Source organism: Bufo gargarizans, chromosome 5 (genome assembly GCF_014858855.1).
Source record: "Bufo gargarizans isolate SCDJY-AF-19 chromosome 5, ASM1485885v1, whole genome shotgun sequence".
NCBI classification, from domain to species: Eukaryota; Metazoa; Chordata; class Amphibia; order Anura; family Bufonidae; genus Bufo; species Bufo gargarizans.
The window spans coordinates 238,075,787-238,089,856 of record NC_058084.1 but is presented as its reverse complement, the minus strand read 5'-3'; the positions used below and the strand labels follow the sequence as shown (position 1 = coordinate 238,089,856).

At 42.0% G+C, this 14,070-nt stretch overlaps 1 protein-coding gene across 1 annotated transcript in view; it reads right to left on the bottom strand.

Annotated features, from left to right (window-relative positions):
• Nucleotides 1-14,070, bottom strand: part of ERP44 (endoplasmic reticulum protein 44) — a 73,868-nt gene that overhangs the window by 45,312 nt on the left and 14,486 nt on the right. Inside the window, exon 2 of the mRNA XM_044293982.1 lies at nt 11,179-11,251. Within this exon, the coding sequence (XP_044149917.1) occupies nt 11,179-11,251 (73 nt within the window). The remainder of the gene's footprint in view (nt 1-11,178; nt 11,252-14,070) is intronic.

Sequence of the window (14,070 nt, the reverse complement as noted above, 5' to 3'; positions counted from 1 at the left end):
CAATTTTCTTTTTTTCAATTTTTCCCTCCCACCTTCCAAGAGCCATAACGTTTCCACATACCCATATGAGGGCTTATTTTTAGCGTGAAAAAGGGCTTATGCACACAACTGCATACCATCCGTGTGTGTTCCGCGGAATATCTGGCCCATAATAGAACAGTTCTATCCTTGCCGATAATACGGACAAGAACAGGACATGTTCTAGATTTCAGTGCATGCCTCAGAACGGACATATGGATACGGACAGCGCATCTTTTGCGGCCACATTGAAATGAACGGATGCGGATCGGATACGGACAAAATATAATGTTTGTGCGCATGAGCCAAAAGTCATCTCAATTCTTGTCCCTGCTAGTGGGTGTCAGGTGTACAGTTTAAGGCCTCTTGCCCACGAACGTAAGGGCTCTGTGCCCGTGCTGCAAAGGCAGGAATACAAAGGAACCTGGCCCTGTCAATCAATAAAGGGCTGACAAAGGAAGCATGAGGAGCAAAAGTGCATAGAGTGGCATGGGCCTGCACTTGGTGCAAATTTGTATTCTTTTACCCCAGTATAAGGCTACATTCACACAACCGTATGTGTTTGATAGCTGTCTCTATATACACTTAGGCCTCTTTCTCACAGGCGCATTGCGGCAAACCCACACGAGTAGGCACGCAATTTCAGTTAGTTTTGTCTGCAATTGCGTTTCATTGTTCAGTTTTTTTCCGCGCGAGTGCAATGCGTTTTGCACGCACGTGATAAACTGAATGTGGTACCCAAACCCGAACTTCTTCACTGAAGTTCAGGTTTGGGTTAGGTATTCTGTTGATTTTATTATTTTCCCTTCTAACATGGTTAGAAGGGAAAATAGCATTCTTAGGGCTCATGCACACAAATGTATTTTCTTTCCGCTTTCGTTCCTTTTGCGGACCGCATGCGCAACCATTCACTTCAATGGGTCCACAAAAACAAAAGGAAGGTACTCCATGTGCATTCAGTTTCCGCATTTACGTTCCGCAAAAAAGTAGTGCATGTCCTATTATTGGTTGCAAATCATGGTCTGAGGCCCCATTCAAGTCAATGGGTCTGCAAAAAATACGGAATGCACACAGAACACATCCGTATTTCATCTGTATTTTGCGGATCCATACTGTAGACATGCTATGCCCAGCCCATATTGCTCATGTGTTTGGCGATTAATAAGTTACTCTTTCCGATCTGCAAAAAACAGATCGCATACGGACACCATATGGCTATGTTTTGTGGAATAACGGAACAGAAGAGGACTTAAATCTGAGGAAAAATAAAAATAAAAAAATAAAAACTCCTCGGAACAACGGATCCATTAAAAACAAACAGACTGCAAAACAACAACAACGGTCGTGTGCATGAGCTCTTAATACAGAATGATAATGCATTGAGGGGTTAAAAATAATTAAAAAAAATTGAGATAGAGAGAGAGATAGATATATATATATATATACAGACGTGGACAAAATTGTTGGTACCCTTTGGTCAATGAAAGAAAAAGTCACAATGGTCACAGAAATAACTTTAATCTGACAAAAGTAATAATAAATTAAAATTCTATAAATGTTAACCAATGAAAGTCAGACATTGTTTTTCAACCATGCTTCAACAGAATTATGTAAAAAAATAAACTCATGAAACAGGCATGGACAAAAATGATGGTACCCCTAGAAAACACAGAACATAATGTGACCAAAGGGACATGTTAATTCAAGGTGTGTCCACTAATTAGCATCACAGGTGTCTACAACCTTGTAATCAGCCATTGGGCCTATATATATGGCTCCAGGTAATCACTGTGTTGTTTGGTGATATGGTGTGTACCACACTCGACATGGACCAGAGGAAGCAAAGGAAAGAGCTGTCTCAAGAGATCAGAAAGAAAATTATAGACAAGCATGTTAAAGGTAAAGGCTATAAGACCATCTCCAAGCAACTAGATGTTCCTGTGAGTACAGTTGCACATATTATTCATAAGTTTAAGATCCATGGGACTGTAGCCAACCTCCCTGGACGTGGCCGCAGGAGGAAAATTGATGACAAATCTAAGAGACGGATAATCCGAATGGTAACAAAAGAGCCTAGAAAGACTTCTAAAGAGATTCAAGGTGAACTTCATGCTCAAGGAACATCAGTGTCAGATCGCACCATCCGTCGTTGTTTGAGCCAAAGTGGACTACATGGGAGACGACCAAGGAGGACACCATTGTTGAAAACGAATCATAAAAAAGCAAGACTGGAATATGCCAAACTACATGTTGACAAGCCACAAAGCTTCTGGGAGAATGTCCTGTGGACAGATGAGACAAAAATCGAAGTTTTTGCCAAGGCACATCAGCTGTATGTTCACAGACGAAAAAATGAAGCATATCAAGAAAAGAACACTGTCCCTACTGTGAAACATGGAGGAGGCTCTGTTATGTTCTGGGGCTGCTTTGCTGCGTCTGGCACAGGGTGTCTTGAATCTGTGCAGGGTACAATGAAATCTCAAGACTATCAAGGAATTCTAGAGAGAAATGTACTAGCCAGTGTCAGAAAGCTTGGTCTCAGTCGCAGGTCATGGGTCTTGCAACAGGACAATGACCCAAAACACACCGCTAAAAACACCCAAGAATGGCTAAGAGGAAAAAATTGGACTATTCTAAAGTGGCCTTCTATGAGCCCTGACCTCAATCCTATTGAGCATCTTTGGAAGGAGCTGAAACATGCAGTCTGGAAAAGGCACCCTTCAAACCGGACACAACTGGAGCAGTTTGCTCATGAGGAGTGGGCCAAAATACCTGCTGAGAGGTGCAGATGTCTCATTGACAGTTACAGGAAGCGTTTGATTGCAGTGATTGCCTCAAAAGGTTGCGCAACAAAATATTAAGTTAGGGGTACCATCATTTTTGTCCATGCCTGTTTCATGAGTTTATTTTTTTACATAATTCTGTTGAAGCATGGTTGAAAAACAATGTCTGACTTTCATTGGTTAACATTTATAGAATTTTAATTTATTATTACTTTTGTCAGATTAAAGTTATTTCTGTGACCATTGTGACTTTTTCTTTCATTGACCAAAGGGTACCAACAATTTTGTCCACGTCTGTATATATATATATATATATATATATATATATATATATATATATATATATATATATATATATATATATATATTATATATAGATCTCTATCTATCTATACACACTCACCTAAAGAATTATTAGGAACACCATACTAATACGGTGTTGGACCCCCTTTTGCCTTCAGAACTGCCTTAATTCTACGTGGCATTGATTCAACAAGGTGCTGATAGCATTCTTTAGAAATGTTGGCCCATACTGATAGGATAGCATATTGCAGTTGATGGAGATTTGAGGGATGCACATCCAGGGCACGAAGCTCCCGTTCCACCACATCCCAAAGATGCTCTATTGGGTTGAGATCTGGTGAGTGTGGGGGCCATTTTAGTACAGTGAATTCATTATGTTAAAGAAACCAATTTGAAATGATTCAAGCTTTGTGACATGGTACATTATCCTGCTGGAAGTAGCCATCAGAGAATGGGTACATGGTGGTCATGAAGGGATGGACATGGTCAGAAACAATGCTCAGGTATCCCGTGGCATTTAAACTCATCAGACCAGGCAACAATTTTCCAGTCTTCAACAGTCCAATTTTGGTGAGCTTGTGCAAATTGTAGCGTCTTTTGTATTTGTAGTGCAGATGAGTGGTACCCGGTGGGATCTTCTGCTTTTGTAGCCCATCCGCCTCAAGGTTGTGCGTGTTGTGGCTTCACAAATCATCAACAAGGCATTTGGGCCCCCCCCCCCCCCCCCCAGGACTGCCTCATACTGGATGTTTTTCCCTTTTCACACCATTCTTTTTGTAAACCCTAGAAATGGAGTGATATGGATTTCTGCACAAATTGGTCATAAAGTGTGATCTGATCATCTAATCCACTCCAGAAGGCATATTTTCTTCTGTTTAAGCCATTCTGTTGTTGATTTACTTCTTGCTTTAGGTCATTGTCCTGTTGCAACACCCATCTTCTGTTGAGCTTCAGCTGGTGGACAGATGGCCTTAAGTTCTCCTGCAAAATGTCTTGATAAACTTGGGAATTCATTTTTCCTTTGATGATAACAATCCGTCCAGGCCCTGAAGCAGCAAAGCAGCCCCAAACCATGATGCCCCCACCACCATACTTCACAGTTGGGATGAGGTTTTGATGTTAGTGTGCTGTGCCTCTTTTTATCCACACAGTGTTGTGTGTTTCTTCCAAACAACTCAACTTTGGTTTCATCTGTCCACAGAATATTTTGCCAGTACTGCTGTGGAACATCCAGGTGCTCTTGTGCAAACTGTAAATGTGCAGCAATGTTTTTTTTTTTCTTTGGACAGCAGTGGCTTCCTCTGTGGTATCCTCCCATGAAATCCATTCTTGTTTAGTGTTTTACATATCGTAGATTCGCTAACAGGGATGTTAGAATATGCCAGAGACTTGTGTAAGTCTTTAGCTGACACTCTAGGATTCTTCTTCACCTCAATGAGCAGTCTGTGCTGTGCTCTTGCAGTCATCTTTACAGGACGGCCACTCCTAGGGAGAGTAGCAGCCGTGCTGAACTTTCTTCATTTATAGACAATTTGTCTTAATTGACTGATGAAAAGCAAGGCTTTTGGAGATACTTTTATAACCCTTTCCAGCTTTATGCAAGTCAACAATTCTTAATCGTAGGTCTTCTGAGAGCTCTTTTGTGCGAGGCATCATTCACATCAGGCAATGCTTCTTGTGAAAAGCAAACCCAGAACTGGTATGTGTTTTTTATAGGGCAGGAACAGTAATAACCAACACCTCCAATCTCATCTCATTGATTGGACTCCAGTTGGCTGACACCCCACTCCAATTAGCTCTTGGAGATGTCATTAGTCTAGTTCACATACTTTTTCCACCTGCACTGTGAATGTTTACATGGTGTGTTCAATAAAAACATGGTAACATTTAATTATTTGTGTGTTATTAGTTTAAGCAGACTGTGATTGTGTATTGTTTTCACTTAGATGAATAACAGATCATATTTTATGACCAATTTGTGCAGAAATCCATATAATTCCAAAGGGTTCACATACTTTTTCTTGCAACTGTATATATATTTATTTACACATACACACATATACATACACACAGTACAGACCAAAAGTTTGGACACACCTTCTCATTCAAAGAGTTTTCTTTATTTTCATGACTATGAAAATTGTATATTCACACTGAAGGCATCAAAACTATGAATTAACACATGTGGAATTATATACATAACAAAAAAGTGTGAAACAACTGAAAATATGTCATATTCTAGGTTCTTCAAAGTAGACACCTTTTGCTTTGATTACTGCTTTGCACACTCTTGGCATTCTCTTGATGAGCTTCAAGAGGTAGTCACCTGAAATGGTCTTCCAACAGTTTTGAAGGAGTTCCCAGAGATGCTTAGCACTTGTTGGCCCTTTTGCCTTCACTATGCGGTCCAGCTCACCCCAAACCATCTTGTTTGGGTTCAGGTCCGGTGACGGTGGAGGCCAGGTCATCTGGCGCAGCACTCCATCACTCTCCTTCATGGTCAAATAGCCCTTACACAGCCTGGAGGTGTGTTTGGGGTCATTGTCCTGTTGAAAAATAAATGATGGTCCAACTAATAGCAAACCGGATGGAATAGCATGCCGCTGCAAGATGCTGTGGTAGCCATGCTGGTTCAGTATGCCTTCAATTTTGAATAAATCCCCAACAGTGTCAGCAGCAAAGCACCCCCACACCTCCTCCTCCATGCTTCACGGTGGGAACCAGGCATGTAGAGTCCATCCGGAGCCAAAGATCTCAAATTTGGACTCATCAGACCAAAGCACAGATTTCCACTGGTCTAATGTCCATCCCTTGTGTTCTTTAGCCCAAACAAGTCTCTTCTGCTTGTTGCCTGTCCTTAGCAGTGGTTTCCTAGCAGATATTCTACCATGAAGGCCTGATTCACACAGTCTCCTCTTAACCGTTGTTCTAGAGAGATGTATCGGCTGCTAGAACTCTGTGTGGCATTGACCTGGTCTCAAATCTGAGCTGCTGTTAACCTGCGATTTCTGAGGCTGGTGACTTGGATGAACTTATCCTCCGCAGTAGAGGTGACTCTTGGTCCTCCTTTCCTGGGGCGGTCCGCATGTGAGCCAGTTTCTTTGTAGCGCTTGATGGTTTTTGTGACTGCACTTGGGGACACTTTCAAAGTTTTCCACATTTTTCGGACTGACTGACCTTCATTTCTTAACGTAATGATGGCCACTCGTTTTTCTTTACTTGGCTGCTTTTTTCTTGCCATAATACAAATTCTAACAGTCTATTCAGTAGGACTATCAGCTGTGTATCCACCTGACTTCTCCACAACACAACTGATGGTCCCAACCCCATTTATGAGGCAAGAAATCCCACTTATTAAACCTGACAGGGCACACCTGTGAAGTGAAAACCATTTCAGGTCACTACCTCTTGAAGCTCATCAAGAGAATGCCAAGAGTGTGCAAAGCAGAAAGGTGGCTACTTTGAAGAACCTAAAATATGACATATTTTCAGTTGTTTCACACTTTTTTGTTATGTATATAATTCCACATGTGTCAATTCATAGTTTTGATGCCTTCAGTGTGAATCTACAATTTTCATAGTCATTAAAATAAAGAAAACTCTTTGAATGAGTAGGTGTGTCCAAACTTTTGGTCAGTACTGTATATAATATACTCATCCACATGATCGCGCAGCCGGTATCGTCGCCTTTCTTCTTCCTGCAGGACCTGCAAAAGGATTTCCGATGACGTCATTACACTCAACACGTGGTGAGTGTGGTGACGTCAGCACAGGTCCTGCTGAATAAAGATAGAAGGACCTTGACGTCAGCACAGGTCCTGCAGGAAGAAGAAAAAAAAGACGATACGGGCTGCGCGATCAAGTGGATGAGGCGATTATTATTTTTTTTTAACCCCTCAATGGACATTTTAGTTAGCATTCTGTATTAAGAATGCTATTATTTTCCCTTATAACAAACACAGTGAATTGACTATAAAAAGGGGGGTTACGGGGGAAAAAAAAAAAAGGAAAAAAAAAAAAGAAAGAGATATAGCACTGTGAATCTGATGGTCAGCAATATATAAGCTAAGCAAGTTTTTGGCCCCAAAAAAAATAAATACATTTCCTAATTTCCCTGGTTCTCTTCTGGCCCTTTGTTTACATGCAATAAAAACAATCTCTGCCCCTCCTCCTGCACGGCTGAGGGAGTGACATGTCTGCCTGCTGGGAGACTCAGCAGCATCTTGTATGTGTAGAACTACAAGTGCAAGCTGTATAATGACACTGCTAAGACACACAGGATCTCCCCCCTACCCAGGGCCGGACTGGGGATAAAAACCAGCCCTGGAAAAAGTTGCATACCAGCCCCACAGCATTGCGTCATTATTTACTTGTTTATAATTGGAGAAAGCATTCATGTAAACACGAATATGAACTTTGCCCCACGATAGCTCTATTGTAGAACCCCCATTGTTCATATTATCACAGTGTTTTCCCAACCAGGATGCCTCCAACTGTTGCAAAACTACAACTCTCAGCATGCTCAGACAGTGTTTTACCACTCCCTTTGACCCGCCCCTTTTTTGTTGCCCACCTATTTAATGAATGATTGTTGCATACAACATTTTACTTGACCAGCTATTTTAGATATTCTACGGCAGTCCTGTTACAATCCCCTCCAATGAGCCTTTCGACCAAATAATAAAAATATTTATATAATCTCTCACCCATATGCTGCAAAAAATAAAATTAAATCTGCAATGTACAATCGATAATAAAGATAAACTACAAACAAACATTTCACATGTAAACTTACAATTACTTGGCTTGACCCTTGGGGATCTCGGACACCATTTCAACACTTGACTGGGGGCTCGGCGGAGCTGATGTTGTGTTTTATCCCAATGAGAAAGATTTCATAATAAAGGATTTGGAGAAGGGGGCGAGGGATAGCAGAGCAGGGAGAGGCTGGTGCTGCTTCTAGGGGGGCTCATACCATGGGGGAGTAATAAAGCCCACCATAATGCCCACCCCCCAGTAGAAATAATTCTCCTTATAATGTGCAAAACATACCCCTTTGTAATGCCCCCAGTTGAGCTAAGGTTCCCATAATGTGCCCCTGTAGATAATGCTCCTCCCCACTTCCCCCCCCCACCATATTTCCCAGTATAAAATGCCCCTATAAAGAGCCCCCCATATAAAATACCCATTCTTTTTAGCCTCAGATGTGCCCCCAATCATGTGCCAGCCGCCAGTAGCCCCCTCCCCCCATCATGTTGCAGTAGCCCCCTTCCCCCATCATGTTGCAGTAGCCCCCTCCCCCCCATCATGTTGCAGTAGCCCTCTCCCGACCATCATGTTGCAGTAGCCCTCTCCCCCCCAATCATGTGCCAGTATTGTACCTATATATAAAAATAATAATAATAATAATAATAATAAATAAACACTTATACTTACCTCCAGCGATGCGATGCAGGCCTCTTCCGGCCTGTGTCCCTTTCTATACGGCTCAGGCAGTGCGATGACGTAATCGCGCCGCCTGCACCAGCCTCTGATAGGCTGCCAGCACTAGGCCGACACACCTCTCCCTCCCCTGCCGCAGCATAGACATCTGTATCGCCGTCGCTCATCTCGTGCTGCTGTGCCCTGCCACCGGCCGCCCCTACTTGCCACCAGGGCCGCAGCCTTGCGGCTCTCAGGCCTGCCAGGAAATTTCCCGGTATTCCGGCAGGCCAGTCCGGCCCTGCTCCTACCTGCAATGCGCTGCAGAACTTGTCTTTTAGCTACTGTGCCCAGCATTTGTCTCCTCACTGCCTGCAGCTACACAGTAAACACTTCACTTTAGCCCTGAGTCTGTGCAGCTGAAGGGGTTAAGAATCCTGGGAGAGAGCAATAAGCAGCAGCCAGAAGTGCGGGGGGCAGGGCCAGCACAGTGACATCTCCTGTACAGATCTCTCAGGCTTGTGCACGAACATTATCAGAGCAGGGAGAGAAGCTGACATCACAGGTCATGTGACCCTCAGTGAAATCTGAGAAACTAGCCACTGGAGATAAAGTGAGTGAATTGGAAAGCTGTTATATTTGCCTAGTTAGAAACATAGAAAGAATAAAAAAAATAACTCAGACATCCCCTTTAATGGAGTCTGGGGTTGCTCATCCCTATTTACTAACATCATCTCCGAGCAACCATGTGTGAAAATCACACCGCATCCGCATTTGCTATGCGATTTTCACGCAGCCCGATTCATTTCTATGGGGCATGTGTTGCGTGAAAAACGCAGAATATAGAACCTGCTGTGATTTTTACGCAACGCACAAGTGCTGTGTGAAAAAACAATGCTCATGTACACAACCCCATTGAAATGAATGGGTCAGGATTCAGTGTGGAATACTCGCCCATGTGAAAGGGGCCTTATACAGAGGAAGTTGTCAGTCACAGATAACACCTCCTGGCGAACAATGAAATCAGAAAAAGCTGAGATATCAATGTAAAAATTACTGGTTGTACTGAATAGTTACCCATAAAGCTATTAATCTGCTCAGCTTCTAATGCACTATAACATGTTGCCTGCAGATTGGACAGGACCTTTTTAAACTGACGGTAGATAACACAGGAACCAAAACCGAGATGGATGATGGGCACAGCTTACCTGATACCAAATACATATACTTGTTTTAATACTTAAAAAACATAAAAACTCTGGAAAATATATATTTCTTTGCATCACCATATTCTGACACCCCTAACTTTTTTTTTATATTTCCCTCTATGGAGCTGTGTAAAGGCTCTGTTTTTTTAGGAGCAATGTAGTTTTTACCATACCATTTTGGGGAATGCATGAATATTTGCTCACTTTTTAATAGTTTTTCCCCCCATTATGCATTTCACTGTACAAGATAAATAATTTTGTATTATAAAACTCTGGGCATTTTTGGGTGCTGCGATACCAATTATGTGTATAGTATATGTAATTGGGGAAATATAAACAAAAAGAAAAAAAAAATTGCCATTTAAAAAAAAAAAAAGAAATAGACATTCCCTTTTATTTTTAACATTTTCCTCCTTATTAAAAATAAAAAAAATATAAACAATGGGAATAACAAAACAAAAAATCTAATATGTGTCTTCAATGAAAATGGCCAAGTCTTAAAGGGACTCTGTCACCAGTTTCTAACCCCCCCTTTTATAACTATGGTTCTCTCCATGGTCCCCTTCTCATTACAAAGCTGTTGTTATAAGTTAAATCCGCCGTGTAGTTTTCATAAAAATCACTTTTATCTAACCTGTCAATCTTCAGGATAAGGTGTCCAGGGCGTTTCTGATGGTCTGAATCTGCCGCTCTTCGCCGCCGCCGTTGGTGCCCAGCTCCTCCCATGATCCTTTCAGCGCCACCTCGATGTAATGCAATCCGTCTCCGGCTCTCCTCAGTGCCCCCTCCTCCTTTTCAAAGATCTCGCGCGTGCGCACAGGCCTGTGCCTGATGCGCCCGTGCGGACGTTTAGATTCTGCCTCGTTGAGCGAAGTGCGAATGCGCACTTCGATCCACGAGGCAGAATCTAAACGTCCGCACGGGCGCATCAGGCACAGGCCTGTGCGCACGCGCGAGATCTTTGAAAAGGAGGAGGGGGCACTGAGGAGAGCCGGAGGCGGATTGCATTACATCGAGGTGGCGCTGAAAGGATCATGGGAGGAGCTGGGCACCAACGGCGGCGGCGAAGAGCGGCAGATTCAGACCATCAGAAACGCCCTGGGCACCTTATCCTGAAGATTGACAGGTTAGATAAAAGTGATTTTTATGAAAACTACACGGCGGATTTAACTTATAACAACAGCTTTGTAATGAGAAGGGGACCATGGAGAGAACCATAGTTATAAAAGGGGGGGTTAGAAACTGGTGACAGAGTCCCTTTAAACCAGTTACTGAACTGTAGTAATGCATATTTTTTTTATTGCTGTTTGTCGCAAAATTGCATGCAGGGATTCTGACAATATAATGGATGTCTACTTTCTATAGGTATCAAGTAGGTTTCATTTGCAAAAATCTAAAGAGATGCTGTACAGACGGCATACTTTACACAAGAGACAATCACTTACCTAAAGTGTCATCTATATTGCCACTTTCTAAATTTAAGATGTCACTTTTTGCTGGAGTGCAAGCCCATGCTGCCTGTAAAAAAGAAAAAAAATACAACATAGGATTACCATCAAAAACGTAATATTAAATTTAAAAACAAAAAATAAAGTAATTACCGTTATTATCATTGGGGATATTATGTATACTGCAGGGGTTGGTATTTTATTTGAAAAAAATTCATCCATTTTTAACGGCCATGAAAAACATATGCAAAATGGCGATTAAAAACAGGCAGTTAGAAAATAGATGCAAAAATGGCCTTGAAAAACAGAGTGTCCGTTTTTTCATGGCCATTTTTTTTTTCACCATTGTGTGAATGTAGTCTTATCAAGCGTTTGCTAATAAAATGGAATCTGCTCCGCTTCCCCTGTTCAATAGCTTGCTTCCTGCAGCTCTGACACCAGAAAGGTTCCCTTTAATATTCCAAAATTAGGGATTTTTCTGGACTTGTGAACCCAGCCTTAGAGGACTGCTAGTATGTGTAATTTGACAATTTTTATAAATATCAACTTGCAAAAGAGTTACCGTTATTTCACTTCCATTTAACTTTCCAGATAATGCTAAATTCTTAATACTTTGGAAAGGTCATCCCGTCTCATGGTAACGCATGTCATAGGCACACACTTTAGTTAACAGCATGCTACACCTAAGTTGTCAATTAAGAAATAGCCTGAAAATGATATTTGAAATGTCTATAATCCAGATTGACATTATCTCCTTTACCCAAGGCTTTAACCTTATGGGATTCACAAATCGCTTTCATCACCTGGGTACTGTAGGCATTTTCTACATACCAAACTGGTTTTTAATTAAAATAACACCAGAGGAAATGCATTGATAAGGATTACCGTTTCAGCCTCCTGGCTTGAATATTACAAGCAAGTCATAATTTGTTACATACATAATTGTGCATAGATACAATAATTGACCTAATCAGACATTTCAAACATTTAAGTTATGGCCACACAAGGCAAAATTTCCGCCGAGAAAAGCACAGGGTATCCACAGTAAATCTGCATGTGCTACATGACAATTTTTCACAGATTTGCTGCACAATTAAAAAAGTTTCCCAAGACTGTACTAGTGATGACCTGTTCAATGGAGAGGTCATCAGTATCTGGGGTCGGATCCACGCCGATCAGCTGTTTGAGAGGTTACCAGAATTAGCAGTAGCATAGTGGCCTTCTCTTAGTTCACCAGCAGAGCATCGTACATTGTATAGCGGCTGTGCTTGGTATCACAACTTAGCCTCATTTACGTCAATGCTGCTGAGCCGTGCCGAGGCCATGTGACCAATGAACGTGACATCACATGGCCTATGGAAAGCTGAGAGAAGCGGGTCCCAGGTGTTGAACCCCCACCGATCAGATACTGATGACCTATCCAGAGTAAAGTGTTAGAAAGGCTGACATCTGCAGTGGATAATTGTTATAGACAGACAGGCTGCAGATTTAGGCTATGCCCATGTGACTGAAAATACAGCAGAAAATTATTATGAGTCCTTTGTCGTGGTCCTTGTCACTGAAATGGCTGTGGATTTCACCCTCTCCATTGCCAAGGGTGAAATCTGCAGAACAAATTGGCATGGTCAATTACGATTCTTTTCAGTCACGTGTGCTAGGTCCCTTATACAGATTTTGTTGCATAAAATTTCTATGACAGAAAATCAGTTCCATGCATCTAAATGAGGTTGTTTAGGCAGCAAGCACATGAATTTCTGCAAACTCCATTCAGGTGACTGGAACCGATTTTCAGTCGCAGAAAGTTCTCCACAACAAAATATGCCAAGTGTGAAGGCATGCTGCGTATCTGTCACATGCAAACATGCCTTTTTTACCTGCCTCTCCATGCACATACCCTTGTTTTCAGTACTGGGGTTTCTGCTTTACAGATGTACAGTAGCTATGCATAGGTTCAACATCTGCATGGAGTTTGTGTGCGTTTGCGTGGGTTTCCACGCAAAGACATACATCCAACCAGATCAGCCTGTTATCCTTCAAAGTTAAGAGGAAAATGAGGTAGAAGCAGACTGCGCTTTAAAAGGAAATCAGGCTAAAATCAGAATAAATGATTTTGATAAACTTTCGTGGTACTGTAGTCCACCCATTCCAGTTATTACTTTAGTTGCCCCCTCTTAAACCTTATTTTCTCTAGATGTAGAAGATGTCCCCTTGTCACAGTAACTGTCCTGGGTATACATAGATCATGGGAGATGTTATTAGATCTCCCCTCATTTTTTTCTAAACTAAATAACCCTAATTTTGATCATCTTTCAGGGTACTATTGTCCACCCATTCCAGTTATTACTTTAGTTGCCCTCCTCTGAACCCTCTCCAGCTCGGCTATGTCTGCCTTGTCACAGTACTCCATGTGTGGTCTGACTAGTGCTTTATAAAGTGGTAGGACTATGTTCTCATCATGGGCATTTATGCCCCTTTTGATGCAACCCATTATATTATTGACATTGGCAGCAGCTGCCTGACACTGGTTTCTACAGCTTAGTTTTCCATGTCAGTGTTACCCAGCGTTTTACCATTTAGTATGTACAGCTGACTTGTATTTTCCCTTCCCACGTGCATAACCATTCCCCAGTCATCTCCACAACAGCACACTTGAGATTTTACCCACACTGTTTGGACAGAAAAAGCACATGCATAGAGCTTTAAAAAGCCCTTCCCCATCCTCCACCTGTTTTCTGTACCTGTACAAGGACAGAAGCTGCAGAGGTCAGGGTTACTTAGCCCTGATGATAGGAAGAAAGATCCATATGAAGATTCAGGAGGAAAGTAGAGGAAGCCGGCAAAGCTAAATAGCTCCCTGCCTTCTTCATGGAATTCTACTTAGGATTTCAA